At 46.1% G+C, this 13,250-nt stretch overlaps 1 protein-coding gene across 3 annotated transcripts in view; it reads right to left on the reverse strand.

Annotated features, from left to right (window-relative positions):
* JPH2 (junctophilin 2) overlaps positions 1–13,176 on the reverse strand; it is a 74,138-nt gene extending 60,962 nt beyond the window's left edge. For all 3 annotated transcript variants that reach the window (XM_073309559.1, XM_073309557.1, XM_073309558.1), the window contains exon 1: positions 11,183–13,176. In XM_073309559.1, the coding sequence (XP_073165660.1) occupies positions 11,183–11,561 (379 nt within the window). In that variant the 5' untranslated portion in view covers positions 11,562–13,176. The remainder of the gene's footprint in view (positions 1–11,182) is intronic.
* Between the last annotated feature and the right edge of the window lie 74 nt (positions 13,177–13,250).

The raw sequence follows: 13,250 nt of genomic DNA on the forward strand, positions 1-13,250 counted from the left end.
TGCTGAGAGTCCGGAATGGGCCATCCCCTTCTGAAATCTGCAGACCACAGCGCAGACCACGGACCCCTGCACCACGCTGCCCTCGGTCAGCCGATGAAAGGTGCTAATGCAGTGCCGATGTTAAATACCATTGCAAAGCATGACCACTCGCCCCTCCTAAGGGCTCAGTTTCTCACGGGCAAATGGCCAGCTGTGCAGGGGACATTTTTATGGGCATCTGTTCTAAATGGGCCGCTTTCTATTAAATTGGGACAAGATACAGTGTCAGTGATTTACTGGCAGGTGGCAGAGTACGGTCACCCTTAGAGAAGCAAACCCTACGCAGAGAAGGACACAGAAAGCATCCTCCCTGCCACAACGTCAGTTACTGCATGATCCTCTGCAGACCATGGAACCAGTGCTTAATTAACTAGCATCAGGTGAGGCTGATGACAGCATGTGTGTCAATTCCATTAACTTTCCCTCCCTCCCCTCTCCAGCTCTCACCCAAAGGGAAGGATCAGCCAAGTTCCAAGAAATTAAATTCCACAATCTAGTCGTCAAACCCAAGATGGTCCTGCCCAGGAGATGGTTTCTGATTCCTTCTTTGGCAATAATGGGAGTGAACATTTTACAGTCTCCCTGGCCAGTTCTGCCAAATAATCTTTACTCTCAAGATGCTGGTTTCATTGAAATCCTCTTTAAATCTGTCAGCAGGGTGTCAACTTACACACTCCAACAGGGAACAGAAGACGTGCCCAGGTGCAGCAGCAGCCACGAATCCCTCCCCACCATGTGCCTCTCTCCAGCTATCTACGTTCTCACATTGTACTCCTCAGCACAGTGCCTGAACACCTCAACCCTGAGCTAGGAGAACTACAGATGGTGGGAAAAGGGGAATCTAATCTTCACTTAGCATTTGCTTTCTCTGTTGAGGCAGCTAAACAAAGGGTTCAGTTAGAACTAAGAGTTGGGGTGTGAAGTGGCCACCTGCCGAATGGAAACAACCTACCATGGCAAAATTCTCTTCATGGTTTGGAGAAACTGCTTTAGAAAAGAGACAGCATGGTCTAGTGGGTACGGCATGGATTGGGAGTCAAGAGACCTGGTTTCCATTCCCTGCTTGGCCACTCACCAGCTGCGGGGCTTGGGCACATAATTTGACCCCTTCTCTGACCCTCTGTAAAATGGTGACAATGATCCTTTATCAAGTTTTATTACTCATCTATAAATAAGTTCACATTCTGTGTATGGATGGCCCTGGAACTCAACTGCTTTGTCTCTGCTTGTGCTGGGGTTGCAGCCTGAAAGCAGAGCTGACACATAATATGGAATGACATTAGAGACCTTTCTGTAGGACATTAGTGACCTTCAGCCTCTTTCAATGCCTTAAGGATAGAAGACTCCATTCAATATTGGTTCAATATTAACTAACTTAAAACTGAATTCTAGCAAGTCTCTGAGGCCCAGAGAGTTTAAGCGACTCACCCAAGGTCACACAGTGAGTCTGTGGCAGAGGCACAACATGAACGCCACTGACGAGATCCCCTGATGTCTACAACTTGCTCTGACCACTAGGCAATGCCACCTCCCAGCCATGTTCTGTAAGCACCTGTGCACACTGGAGGGGCGAGATTTTTAAGCACCCAATTAGGTGCCCATCTCCTACTGACTGTCAATGTGTGCCTAACTCCTATAGGCACTTTTGAAAATCCCACTCTGGGTCTTTAAGTGTGTTCACTGAATCACTTTAGAGCTGGTTTAGAATGGTTCAGCCTGCTCGATTTACATATAGATCAGCCGGCCCGTGATTCTACAGTCAGTTTAAGCTGGTTTTGACACTGACCACTCTTCCCAGCCCACTCTTGTTAAAAATGAATTTGTTTCAAACAGTTAAGCTCACACGGCTAAATGCCCCACGTAGACGGTGCCTGAGCACAAACCCCAGACCGAGCAGGCAGAGAAGATGAGGCACTGAAAGCCCTTGACTGAGCTCACAGCACGTTTCTGGACAAACAGGGATTCCCTGTAAAGTGCCCGGACTCAGCTTTGTGTTTTTCCATGTCACTTCCCAAGCCATGATTTATAGCCTCTCTCAGAGCTTTCACCCTCTTACCCAGCAAAAGCCATAAAACAAACTCCAGGGCCTGGCTGGGCAGCTGCTGAGAGGAGTTAGAAAGCCTGAGGTGGCCACCGCTGTGTAGCACTGAATAATGAAGTCAGTGAGCAGCAGAAAGACAACTTATTCCTGCACCAGCCTGCCTGTCACACAGCAAAGGACAGCATATGGAAACAGTCAAGGAGATAGGGATGCCCCTAGCCCCTTCCTAGCAAGATCCCCGATCAGTGCAAAGGGAGCAAGGAGGGGCAAGGAAAAAGCCAGGGGCGGGAGTGTTGACCAGATGGAATCAATGTTAGTGTCAACCTTTATTCACAGCTCACTAACCTGCTCAGAGACACAATTCTCCTCGCATTTACACTAGTGATTTCATTGTAGTCAATTTTCAGAGTAACAGCCGTGTTAGTCTGTATTCGCAAAAAGAAAAGGAGTACTTGTGGCACCTTAGAGACTAACCAATTTATTTGAGCATGAGCTTTCGCGAGCTACAGCTCACTTCATCGGATGCATCCAATGAAGTGAGCTGTAGCTCACGAAAGCTCATGCTCAAATAAATTGGTTAGTCTCTAAGGTGCCACAAGTACTCCTTTTCTTATTGTAGTCAATGGAATGGTGCATCCGATGAAGTGAGCTGTAGCTCACGAAAGCTCATGCTCTAATAAATTTGTTAGTCTCTAAGGTGCCACAAGTCCTCCTTTTCTATTTAATGGAATTACAGTGGCATAAAAGCAATGTCATAGGAGGAGGATGCCCAGCAGTTAGCCCAGGGCACACAGAAAAGGAGATGCGGTCAACCACGAGTAGGGGTGAAAGGGATACAGCACTGAGTCACCTAGCGACCTTGTTACTTACCTCGCTGTAAATAACCACCTTTGTGTCTGTGAAGACAAAGCCAACATGGACCTACCTAACACCTATGTAAAGGCCAGTCTGGGTATTCGCCAAATGTGTGTTCCAGGCTAACGTTAGGGTCAGCCTATGGTAAAAGCCACAAACACCTGGAGCCTGGCAATCAATTAACAGGGTATAAAACTATAGTGAAGACAAGCCCTAAAAAAGAGGCAATGTCTGAACTAGGGGGGGAAAGTTTGTAATTTGAACCCATGATAACCAGCATGGAAAAATCTTAGTGTAGACAAGATAAGTATAGTTTTAACATATGTTAGTGGGGCTCCTCTTTAGGGTTTAAGCTGACAAGCTAATGTGCCAGAACTACAACTGCCTTGTCAACATTAGGATTTTAACACATATAAGCTACTCTGGGTTAAAAATGCACCCATCTTTTATTTTCCTAGTGTAGACATGTGCAGAGTGTGCAGACAGGGTTTTGTCCTGGTTTAACTAAATTGGTTTAAAAACATACCTTGCACTAAATTGCAGCAAATTTGTACAGAGCCAAGCCCTTAGCTAATTAGTATGCGTAAAGCCTTTTAAATTCCCTGGATAAAAGGAGCTGTAAAATGGAAATGTGTAACTATTTATTCTGCATCATTAATATATGTGGGATTAGAACCAAGTGCAAATCTGCCATCTTCCACTTTGTGAAGATCAAAGCTGGTTGCAGACTTTTTAAAAGTTTAAAAAATTAACTCCAAATATGGGTGGGTTGGAGGTGGGGGTGCGGAAAATGTGTGTACATTTTTTCCTAGATATTTTCCCCCTATTCTGGCCAGCTTTAGTGAACATCCACATTCAGAAATAGCAATATGTCTGCACTCCCCACAGCAACAGCTTTCCTCCGAGGAAATCACAATATGACCCCCCTGCCTGGGCTCAGGCTGAGCCGACCAGGTTAGACATTTTAATGGGAAAACTTCCTCTCCTCTTCCTTCACCTTGCAAAAAAATAATCAAATACACTTTTTTTTTTTATGGTCACAACAACAGGTCCCGGCCTCTGAAATCTCCCAGTTGCTTTCCCCCCAAATCAGAGACAATAGAAGAAAACTGCAGCAGTTTGGAGACCCCTGAAAATGTGACTCTTGTCCCTGATGGGGCAAAAGCCTTGAGTAATCTCATTAAAGTCAGAAGCTTGGTGCTGGTAACCAGGGATTTAGAGCCGGCAACAGCTCAAAAAACCCTAAAAGTCTTCAAAGCAGTTTTGAAAAATTCTGCTTAATGACACAATCTTCTTGGTATGAAAAATTGTCCAGAGTTGGAACAGTAGTTTCTTCAGGGGCAGAGGGGAAAGGAATAGAGACCTGAGCTGGAAATTACATCTGAATAAAGGCTGATGCAGTCAGCCTGGCCTCTTTCCTCAGATCCACAGATTTGTGTGAATGTGGTTTGTCTCATTCCACATCACAGAATGGGCATTCCTCTCTCCACTACTCCCTTGAGAAATACAACTGTTCACAGGACCAAGGGTGGCTGCAGGAGAGGGGCAATTAAAGGAGACACACAGCTGTGTTCTGTCCAGCCTGGCTAAAAACACCCACTCAACACTGAGCTGGAGAGAAAGCAACGGCCCTCTCCTGCCAAGGCCCATCAGGACAAGCCCAATGATGCAAAGCAGGGAAAGGAATGTACAGAGGCAAGTGGGAGTGGGTAAACAGAATCATATTTTCTTTAGTTCTTCTTAACAGCTTGTGAACCTAAATAAGGGTACTGGCCAGAATGAGAGCTGGTGTGGACAGCTACTGAAGTCTCCACCAGCAGAGCTTCACCAATGCATCTTAACCCTGACATACAGTAACTCCTGCTACTCCAGTCGTGAGCCCCACACAGAACCACCCTGACCCACAGCTACCCCAGCTACTGCAGCCCTGGGCCCCAAAATCTCAGCCAACATGCAGTGTGTTTTGTGATGTGGAAAACCCTGTATTTAGGACTAGGATGGACCACAGCCTCGCTTTCCCCCACGACTTAAGTCAAAGCTGGAACACACAGATCGGCAGAGGTGAAAGGCCAAAATGTTAATTTGCAGAGTCACTCAATCGTTAGCAGGGCCAGGGCAGAGGGCTGATAGATGAAGTAACAGGGTGGATGGGGAGATGTGTAGATTGGAAAGAAAAACAACAAAAAGCCAAAAATACCCCTTTATGTCATCATCAGTGGAAAGCTTTGCTGTTTTTTTAATGACAAGAAATCCTATGAAATGCCCACTTCCTCTCTTACCCAAAAGATACCATACCTGGCTCTTAGTAACACCTGTTAGACACATATGGGAGTCTGGCTGGTTTCTGTGTTTTTGCTGTGATTTCTAGAGATTTCTGGATCTGCTCCTAAATGGAGCTGACCCTTTCTATTTATATACACACAAGATGGGAAGGATCAAGTTGCAGAGCAGATTAATCATTGTCTCTAAAGACCTCAGTCTCAATCACTCTGATTCACAAATGGATTGTGTGTGCCCTCTGCTTAGGTCAGATAATATATCACACCTTCCATAAGTAGCTGTGGTCAATTTAATACAGAGACAGGATGATCCACAGGTCATTGAATGGGCTCAAAGGCCAGTGCTGAAATTTGAGTGTCATATAGTGTATCTCACTTCATGAACCAGGGTCCATTCTTCAGGAAGCACCACCCTCTTCCCTTTCCACACTGGGCATAAGGTGTAAGTTAAAAAAACTCTCACTGTAGTTTTAAAGAGCTTACTTGCCAGCTTACTGGCAACAGCCAAAATAGTATCCTTAATTCTAACAGTCGTAAAGTTTCATGCACAGATACCATGATGATGGACATATTGGAAGTACTTAGTGTCATGGACAGACAGATTAAATAGATCCACAAGTAAAACAAACTAATGAAAACTTAGTGCTTGCTGTTAGAACAAAAGTCACCTGAGGGAGGTTTGATTTAAGACAGTGCATAACTAAAAAGCATCAATGTTAGGGCCAAATTCAGCGTTGGTAAAGCTCCACTGGAAAGACAACATGGGCTAGTGGACAGGAAATTGGACCCTGAATTGGGAGACTGGAAGTCTGTTCCCACCTCTGCTACTGACTTGCTGCATGACCCTGGGTGAATCACTTATCCTCAGTTAAATGGTGATGCTTTCTTTGTAAAGCACTTTAAGATGTATGGAGCAACTGTACTTTATAAGCCCTGTTATTGTTATTTTGGGGTCAATGAAGTTACACTAGGGCTGAGTTTTGCCCAAACTTCCAAGTCCCTTAGCGGTCTCTGAGGACTGCAGCTCAGAATCAGTAGGAAGTGTGAAGAATTCCATATACATTTGCTATCTGTTGTCTGCACTTGGCAATAGGCAGAACTAGCAGAAAAATCATGGTTACTGCCTCAGCTCCAGCTCTACAGAAATCCTCCTCTAAGCTTCAGTCCCCTCTCAGCTTGATTATTGCTGCTAATTCCCTCTTTGATGGCTTCTGCATGGCTCAGGTGCTCAGACTCCAGAATATGCACAGCCCCGCTGCTGCTCACCATCTGGTACACACAAACAAGCATGGCTTCATCACTCCTCTCCTTGGTTCCCTTTCCAGGTTCCAGAAAATTGCCTTCTCTGTTTTTAAAACTCTGCACAGACTCACCTTGGCCAACCCATGGACCTTCTCTCTTTCCTTCTCCAGCCTCCTCCCATCACTTCTCTAAGCGCACTATTTCACCACTGTTGGTGCAAGAACCTTCTTCTCTGTAGCTCCTATCAGCTGCAACAGCCTTTCTGTACCTCTTCACCTCACTTGAGTCTTCAGCTCATTTCACAGCTCACCTGAACCTCGCCTCATTGTTTCTTTTCACCTCTCCCCCTGGTCTTATGACAACTGAATTTAATTGTTTCCCCCTGAGATGAATTTACACCAGTGCTTTCTCCCAGCTCCCCAAAAACAGTCCTGCACTATTTAACACTGTTTTCAGGCCACAGCTTGAACACAAGACATTTTTAAAAGTTATACAATCATTGTATTGCAAAACAGGGATTGAAGACCAGATGTTTACATTACAGCTTTTTCTGTGTGGTTTAGTATGATCAAACAAACACCCAGAGCCCCTCCAGACACCCCCCATGTCTTTCTTGCACAAAAAATGATGGGGCTTGCAAATAAGGTCAAAGACTGAAGCTCAAGCAATCATTTACACAATCCTCTAACGTGCTTACCTCATTCACACACGGGGCATTCCCAATCCTAGATCACCTTCTCCTTTACCTATAATGCACTATTCTCTTAAAGGGCTCCAGTCGCACACTTTATCAACAGAACTATATCATGAGGCTTTGAGTTAACCACATTTAAAAAAACCCAAACATACATGTTCTAATGTGTTACAATACATTAGGTAGCATGGTCCCTAATGAGTCTGGGTTCTGCTTTAATGTTGTACCAGACCCAATGAGTGTAAGTGACACTACGCCTGGGGAAATTCTGTGCTACTGTGCACACACAGAATTCATGTCCCCCGCAGGTCTTTTCACCGCAGAAAATGGATTCTGCTGGGGAGGCACTGCAATTACACCTTTCATTTAGCAGAGGGCAATTGGCTCAGGTCTGGAGCAGCCAGCTACAGAAAGGGAGGGGTCGGAGGCTGTGTGCCTCAAAGCACCCTGCCCATGGGCCCAGGTGAGGAGGCACAGATATGGGGGGAATGGGCAGAATGGGTTGCACAGGGATCCTGGGGAGTCACACAGACTGGGGTTCAGAAGGGTTACTGGGGGGAGACTGGTGTGGGGACACGAGCTAATGGGGTGATAGCATTGACCCCGGGGTTGAATAGGCGTGGGGGTGCAGGACCACATGGGGACAGGGAGGAGGAGGTGGCTGAGTGGGGATGCAGGGATAGGAGCAGATGTGCCTGACTGAATGGGAGACGCTAGGGGGTCAGCCAGGATCTGCATGGGAGAGGCTCCCCACCAACTCCCTAACAATCCCTTTGCCTCCCTCCGCTCCCCAAAAAAACCCTGTTCCACACTTCTCCCACCCACACCCAACAACCCTCCAGGTTCACTCCCAGAATCCTTCCCAGCAATTACTTGCCTCTCCCTCCGCTCCTCCATTACCCCCGACTCCCCCAAGCCTTTGAACTGCTTCTGAGGGGAAATCCATTTCTGTATTGTAGTATACATGAATTATTACTCAAAGATCTGTATTAATATGCCCAGTAAGGGATCTATTTGTCAAAAAACATTTCCTGAATCTTTTTTGTTGTCTGTACTGTTACAGACATACTTGCTGACAGGTATTTTGAAATAAATAACCAAAATAATTGAAACTGGCGTGATTACATTGTGTTATTTTGACAAATAAAATATGCAGAATTTTAAAATATTGTGCTCAGAATTAATTTTTTGGCTCAGAACTCCCCCAGGAGTAAAAGTGAGCACTATTGCCAACAGAGGGGCCACAGTTTAGATGACACACAACATTCAAGTTCTGACTCATGGCAGAGGAAACCACTATAGTGGTGGATTTTTGTTTTGTTTTGGGGGCAGGAGTGGGGAAGAGTTCACCCTGCGGCAGTTAAACTCCAATTTTTGTGCCAATATTTTGCCTGCCCAGATGTCCCTTTTCTGTAGTGCTAATGTGTGCTATTGAATATCTGCACCATCACATCCCAAAGGTAGCTGCATTTTACTGGTGGATGAAGCAACTGCTGCATATGCTTTAAGACAGTTTGACATCCTTCAGAATTAAAGGTGTTATAGAAATGAAAGATATTAGCTGGATAACAGCTGTTTGAGTGTGTCATAACACTAAACATATACATACCTTACAAATGACCTAAAGATCCTCATGTCAATCGTTCCATTCATTACAAACACATAGTTTAGCCCCTATCCTCTATTATCACGGTATAGTAAACTGCTTTGGACTATTTAACAAATCACACAGCCTGAAGATAGAAGAAGAATGAAGTTTAAAGAACTGGACAAATGAAATTGGTCATCTCTAATCTGCAACTTTAACTGCAACTTCATGTGCCATAAGTGTAAGAACCTCAGCACTTGCTTAAAGTTAGGCATGTGCTTAAGTAACTTGCTGAATAAGGGCACATTAAAGCAAAGCCCCGGAAAGCCAATACTGTAGCTTGAACTCTCCTATTATTTGAAGGGGTTCTCACAACAAAATTTTTTTCTCACCAACAAAACTCTTGCTGGTGGCCACTCTGACAAATTTTCCTAAAATGCTTAATTAACTTTAGTAAAAAAACAAATAAATATGCACATTTATGTGTCCAAATAATTGTAATTTATTTATGTAGGGTTTTTTGCAGACTCAATAATAAAAATAATGGACACTTGTCTCTAGTCTTTACTGGACTGAAACAGAATAGGAACTCAAATAAGGTGCTTCGCATGTTTTGCTTTTTGGTTGATTTTTTTTTTTTTTTTTAGACTAGCTAGCAAGTAAGTCTGCTACTGTGAAAAGTAATATTTGTAAATAGTATTTTCACAGCAGACTTACTTAGCCCCAGCAAGCTGGGTGACAAATTAAGCCCAGAATGGGAAGGTGGGGAGGGAGACCAGGGGTGATGTGGGGGCTTGAGGTGGCAGCAGGGGTTGGGGCAATGGAGGGCGGGAGTGAGCCCGCTGCATGGCTGGAGACTGGAAGAGGCAGGAGAGGCTAGAGTGACATGTGGGGGGTGAGCCTGGGACCGGATCTCTGGGTCCGGAACCCGAAGCCCTGCGGCTGGGGGCCGGAGTCTTATGCCGCACGACCAGAGACTACCACCCACCACGCCAGGGCTGAAGCTCAACCAGCATCACCCCGGGAAGATGGAGAACTCACACAGGTTACCTGATCCTACAGTGGTTGTGGCTTCAGAAGGGGGCATGGACCAGCACCTGCTGTCGACACTGGGGGAGGGATTGCTGCTTTGCCGCTCCCCCAGTCAACACCCAGGAGGCTGTGGCTGCAGCTGAGAAACGCTGTAAATGTGATATGCTTTTTTATTATGAAGAGATACATTTCTCAAATTATTTTTCTTTGTAAATAATTGGCATTGTGGGTCCTGAATAATAATAAAGTGCAATCCTCAGGAATATATCCGCGAATACTCCCTTCCCCGCAAATCACCCTCTTGATTAGCCATACAAAACATGGCAGCACGCACTGTTACACTATTGAAGAGTTGCAGAATTATTTGCACAGGATTCCTGTGATGTTGCATTACGATTATTTATTAGTTTCAGACGCTTCCCACCTCGTCTAATTAAATTTTTTCTTTACCGTTCAGAGCATTTGCAAAGTGTCTGACAAATACTTGTATACTGAGTGCCTTTGTGCATGAACATGGGCTGAGATTTTTCAAAGAAGTCTAGGGGATTTATACTAGTGGAAGATAGGTGACTCAATTCTCCAGACAGCTTTGATAAACATTCAGGTTGAGTTTTAGTCATACACAAGTTCAGTGCATTCATGCAATTTGGTATTTAGTAAATAGACACAGAGCATTAAAATGCTGTAGATTATACAGTGATGTATAAGGCAAAAACAAGCACAACTTTCTTTGCCCAATGAGAATTAATTCTTGTCACTTTATAATTTGCTGTAGCCATGGGCCCAAAATTCTTCAATCAGACGTCCCATAATATAATCCAGTCTTTCACTAGCCTCACGCTATAGAAAATAAAGTTTGGAGGAAACATCTATAATCAAGACATTTGAGGAGGTTTTTCACATAGAAAGCATAGTCATGCAGAAGCTTTACAATTATTTGAGGTCTCTCTCACTTTTCTGGTGTACGGAAAGGGAAATGTATGTAGATTACTGAATGTTGCAATTTTCCAAGGGGCAGCCAAACTGCAGAAATTAGGACCTAACTGCGAGTAGATAAAAAGGTGTCACACACAAAGCTCGCTCACACACAGAAATGTATAAAACTATATGGTGGAGGTAGAATGTTCGAGTAAAGTGCCTTGATTTCTCTGCCCCAGCTTTTGCTGTTGGTGATCTGAATTGAACTCCGGTTTCAGAGTAACAGCCGTGTTAGTCTGTATTCGCAAAAAGAAAAGGAGTACTTGTGGCACCTTAGAGACTAACCAATTTATTTGAGCATGAGCTTTCGTGAGCTACAGCTCACAATTGAACTCCCTCGCTCCTGGGATGATTTACAGCCTCTGGATTTACAGGTCAAACATCATGTTGCTCACTGACCTGACCCCAACTGGCCCCTCCGGTGTCACCCTTACCTCCATCTGCGTAAGTCTCGGTGCCATAACCATCCTGCAGCCCATTATTCCAGGTGCCTTCATACTTTGCTCCACTGCTCATGCTCTGCCTTGTCCCATACCGTCCTTTAAAGCCATGGGTCCATTCGCCTTTGTAAAGCCACCGTCCTTTAGTCTCGATCCCCAAACCGTGCCTCTTGCCTTGAGACCAGTAGCCTTCATAGGTGTTGCCACTGGGCCACGTGTATATGCCCACCACTTCAAAACCATAGTTCCACGAGCCTGAGTACTCCCCTTGGCCCTTGGGACCAGTGCAGATGCCATGGCCATGGGCTTTCCCCCCTTCCCAGCCCCCACAATATGCTCCTCCATCATCAAAATCAAACCTTCCTCCACTCATGGTGCCATCCAAGCTCAGCAAGCCAGGATCTCCACTTTGCTCCTACGTTCCTCTCTTTCTTTCTCTTTCCTTCCTACTTAGCTGGACTGTTTTTCATAAGCAAAAGTTTGGGGAGTTTAAAATGTTGCCACATTTCCAAATTAAAAATGCTCAAAGCAAGGTGCTGACCCAAGGAGATGATTGCCTTGTGCTGCCCAGCCAGAGGACAGAGGGAGGGAGGGATTTGGGAAGGGATCCTGTCTTGGAGAAGTATTGGGGGTGAGGACACTGCAAATTGCACCGTGAACACCACAGGGACCTCTCTGCAACCCAGCACCCACCTGCCACCTAGGGGACCGGACAATCAAGTAAGGGCCATGCTGTGGGACTGAGGCAGATTGGGAGGGGAGGGATAAAACTCAGTTGCAAGACCTGACTCGTATCTCTGCAGCCTTTGCATTGCCCTGACGGTACATTGGGGAAGCGTCTGGCCCCTTTAAGAGGCTCTCCAGGAAAGGGCGGGGGGGCCCCGGGCTTCTCTGGGGGGGTCCCCCTTTCTTGATCATACCCACCCCCCGGCTCCTGCTGCTGCTCCGGCTGCCTGCAGAGTCCCTCCCTCCTCAGAGTCCCATTATGTGTGTCTCTCTCTCTCCTCTGCTGCCCCTTCCCTCTTCCCTCTCTCCTCCTCCTGCGGTAGAAAGGTCAGCGCTGCCCTAACAAGGCCATCGGATCCCAGGAGCTGCTCCCAAAATAAACCCCCACAGGCCCAGCCCCTGCTCCAGGGGCCTTTTATGAAGGAGGAACGAGACACCCCCCTGCCTGGGCAGGAATCCAGAAAAGACGAGGGGAGGGGAGAAGCTGGGAAAGTAAGTAAGTGCCTGCTTAAAAATAGACCCTGGGAAGCAGCTAGGGGAGGTGTGCATGTGAGGGGGGAGAGCTTCTCCTGCTCAGTTACTTTGGCATTTTTCCTCCATTGCACAGAGATCTGCTCAGTGGCTGGGGCATGTTTCCTGATGGGGGGAGGAGGGGAGGGGAGAGTAGGGGGAACCAGAGGCAGAAAGTGGACAGATGACTGGGGGTCTGCTCTCAGAACACAGTCATTCCACAACAATGGCTAGGACCAGAGGTGGGGAAGCAAAGGGTGAATGGCAAAGGGCCAAGATGTCCCCCCCAAAGTCAGTTCTGAGTTCCCAGCTGCTGCTGTCCTGCTTCCAGCCTTATGAGGAGCAGAAACGACCCAGCCAAGGCAAAAAGCTCATATAAAGCTAATGTTTCTAAGGCAACGCTGTCCCCCCCATGCATCTGCAAACTGCTCCCACGCCTTCCCCGCTCACTGAAGCGAAAGGATAACAGCTTTCTAAGTATCCACTTCCCTCCACTACGTCTTTCCAGCACAGTTAGAGAGCAAGATCAGAGACTCAGACCAGTCCCACAAGCCTTAGGATAGAAGTCAGCCTTACTCGACTTCCGGCTGCCTCTCCTGCTAAGCTGGACACAGTAGGACCTTTACCATCCGCAGGGACGTGGCTCAGGTCTCTGTTACCTGACAATTTCACCCATCCGCAAAATCTTTGTTCCCTAGTAACACCATTCCTTTCACCAAAATTTCTGACCGTTACATGAATGCGGCAGAGGCCACATTGACCAGGCAGTTTAGTGTTTAGGTGACAAAAACTTTTGGGAATAAGATGAAGTATGCTGCATGAAGCA

This window comes from Lepidochelys kempii, chromosome 13 (assembly GCF_965140265.1).
Source record: "Lepidochelys kempii isolate rLepKem1 chromosome 13, rLepKem1.hap2, whole genome shotgun sequence".
In the NCBI taxonomy this organism is placed as follows: domain Eukaryota; kingdom Metazoa; phylum Chordata; order Testudines; family Cheloniidae; genus Lepidochelys; species Lepidochelys kempii.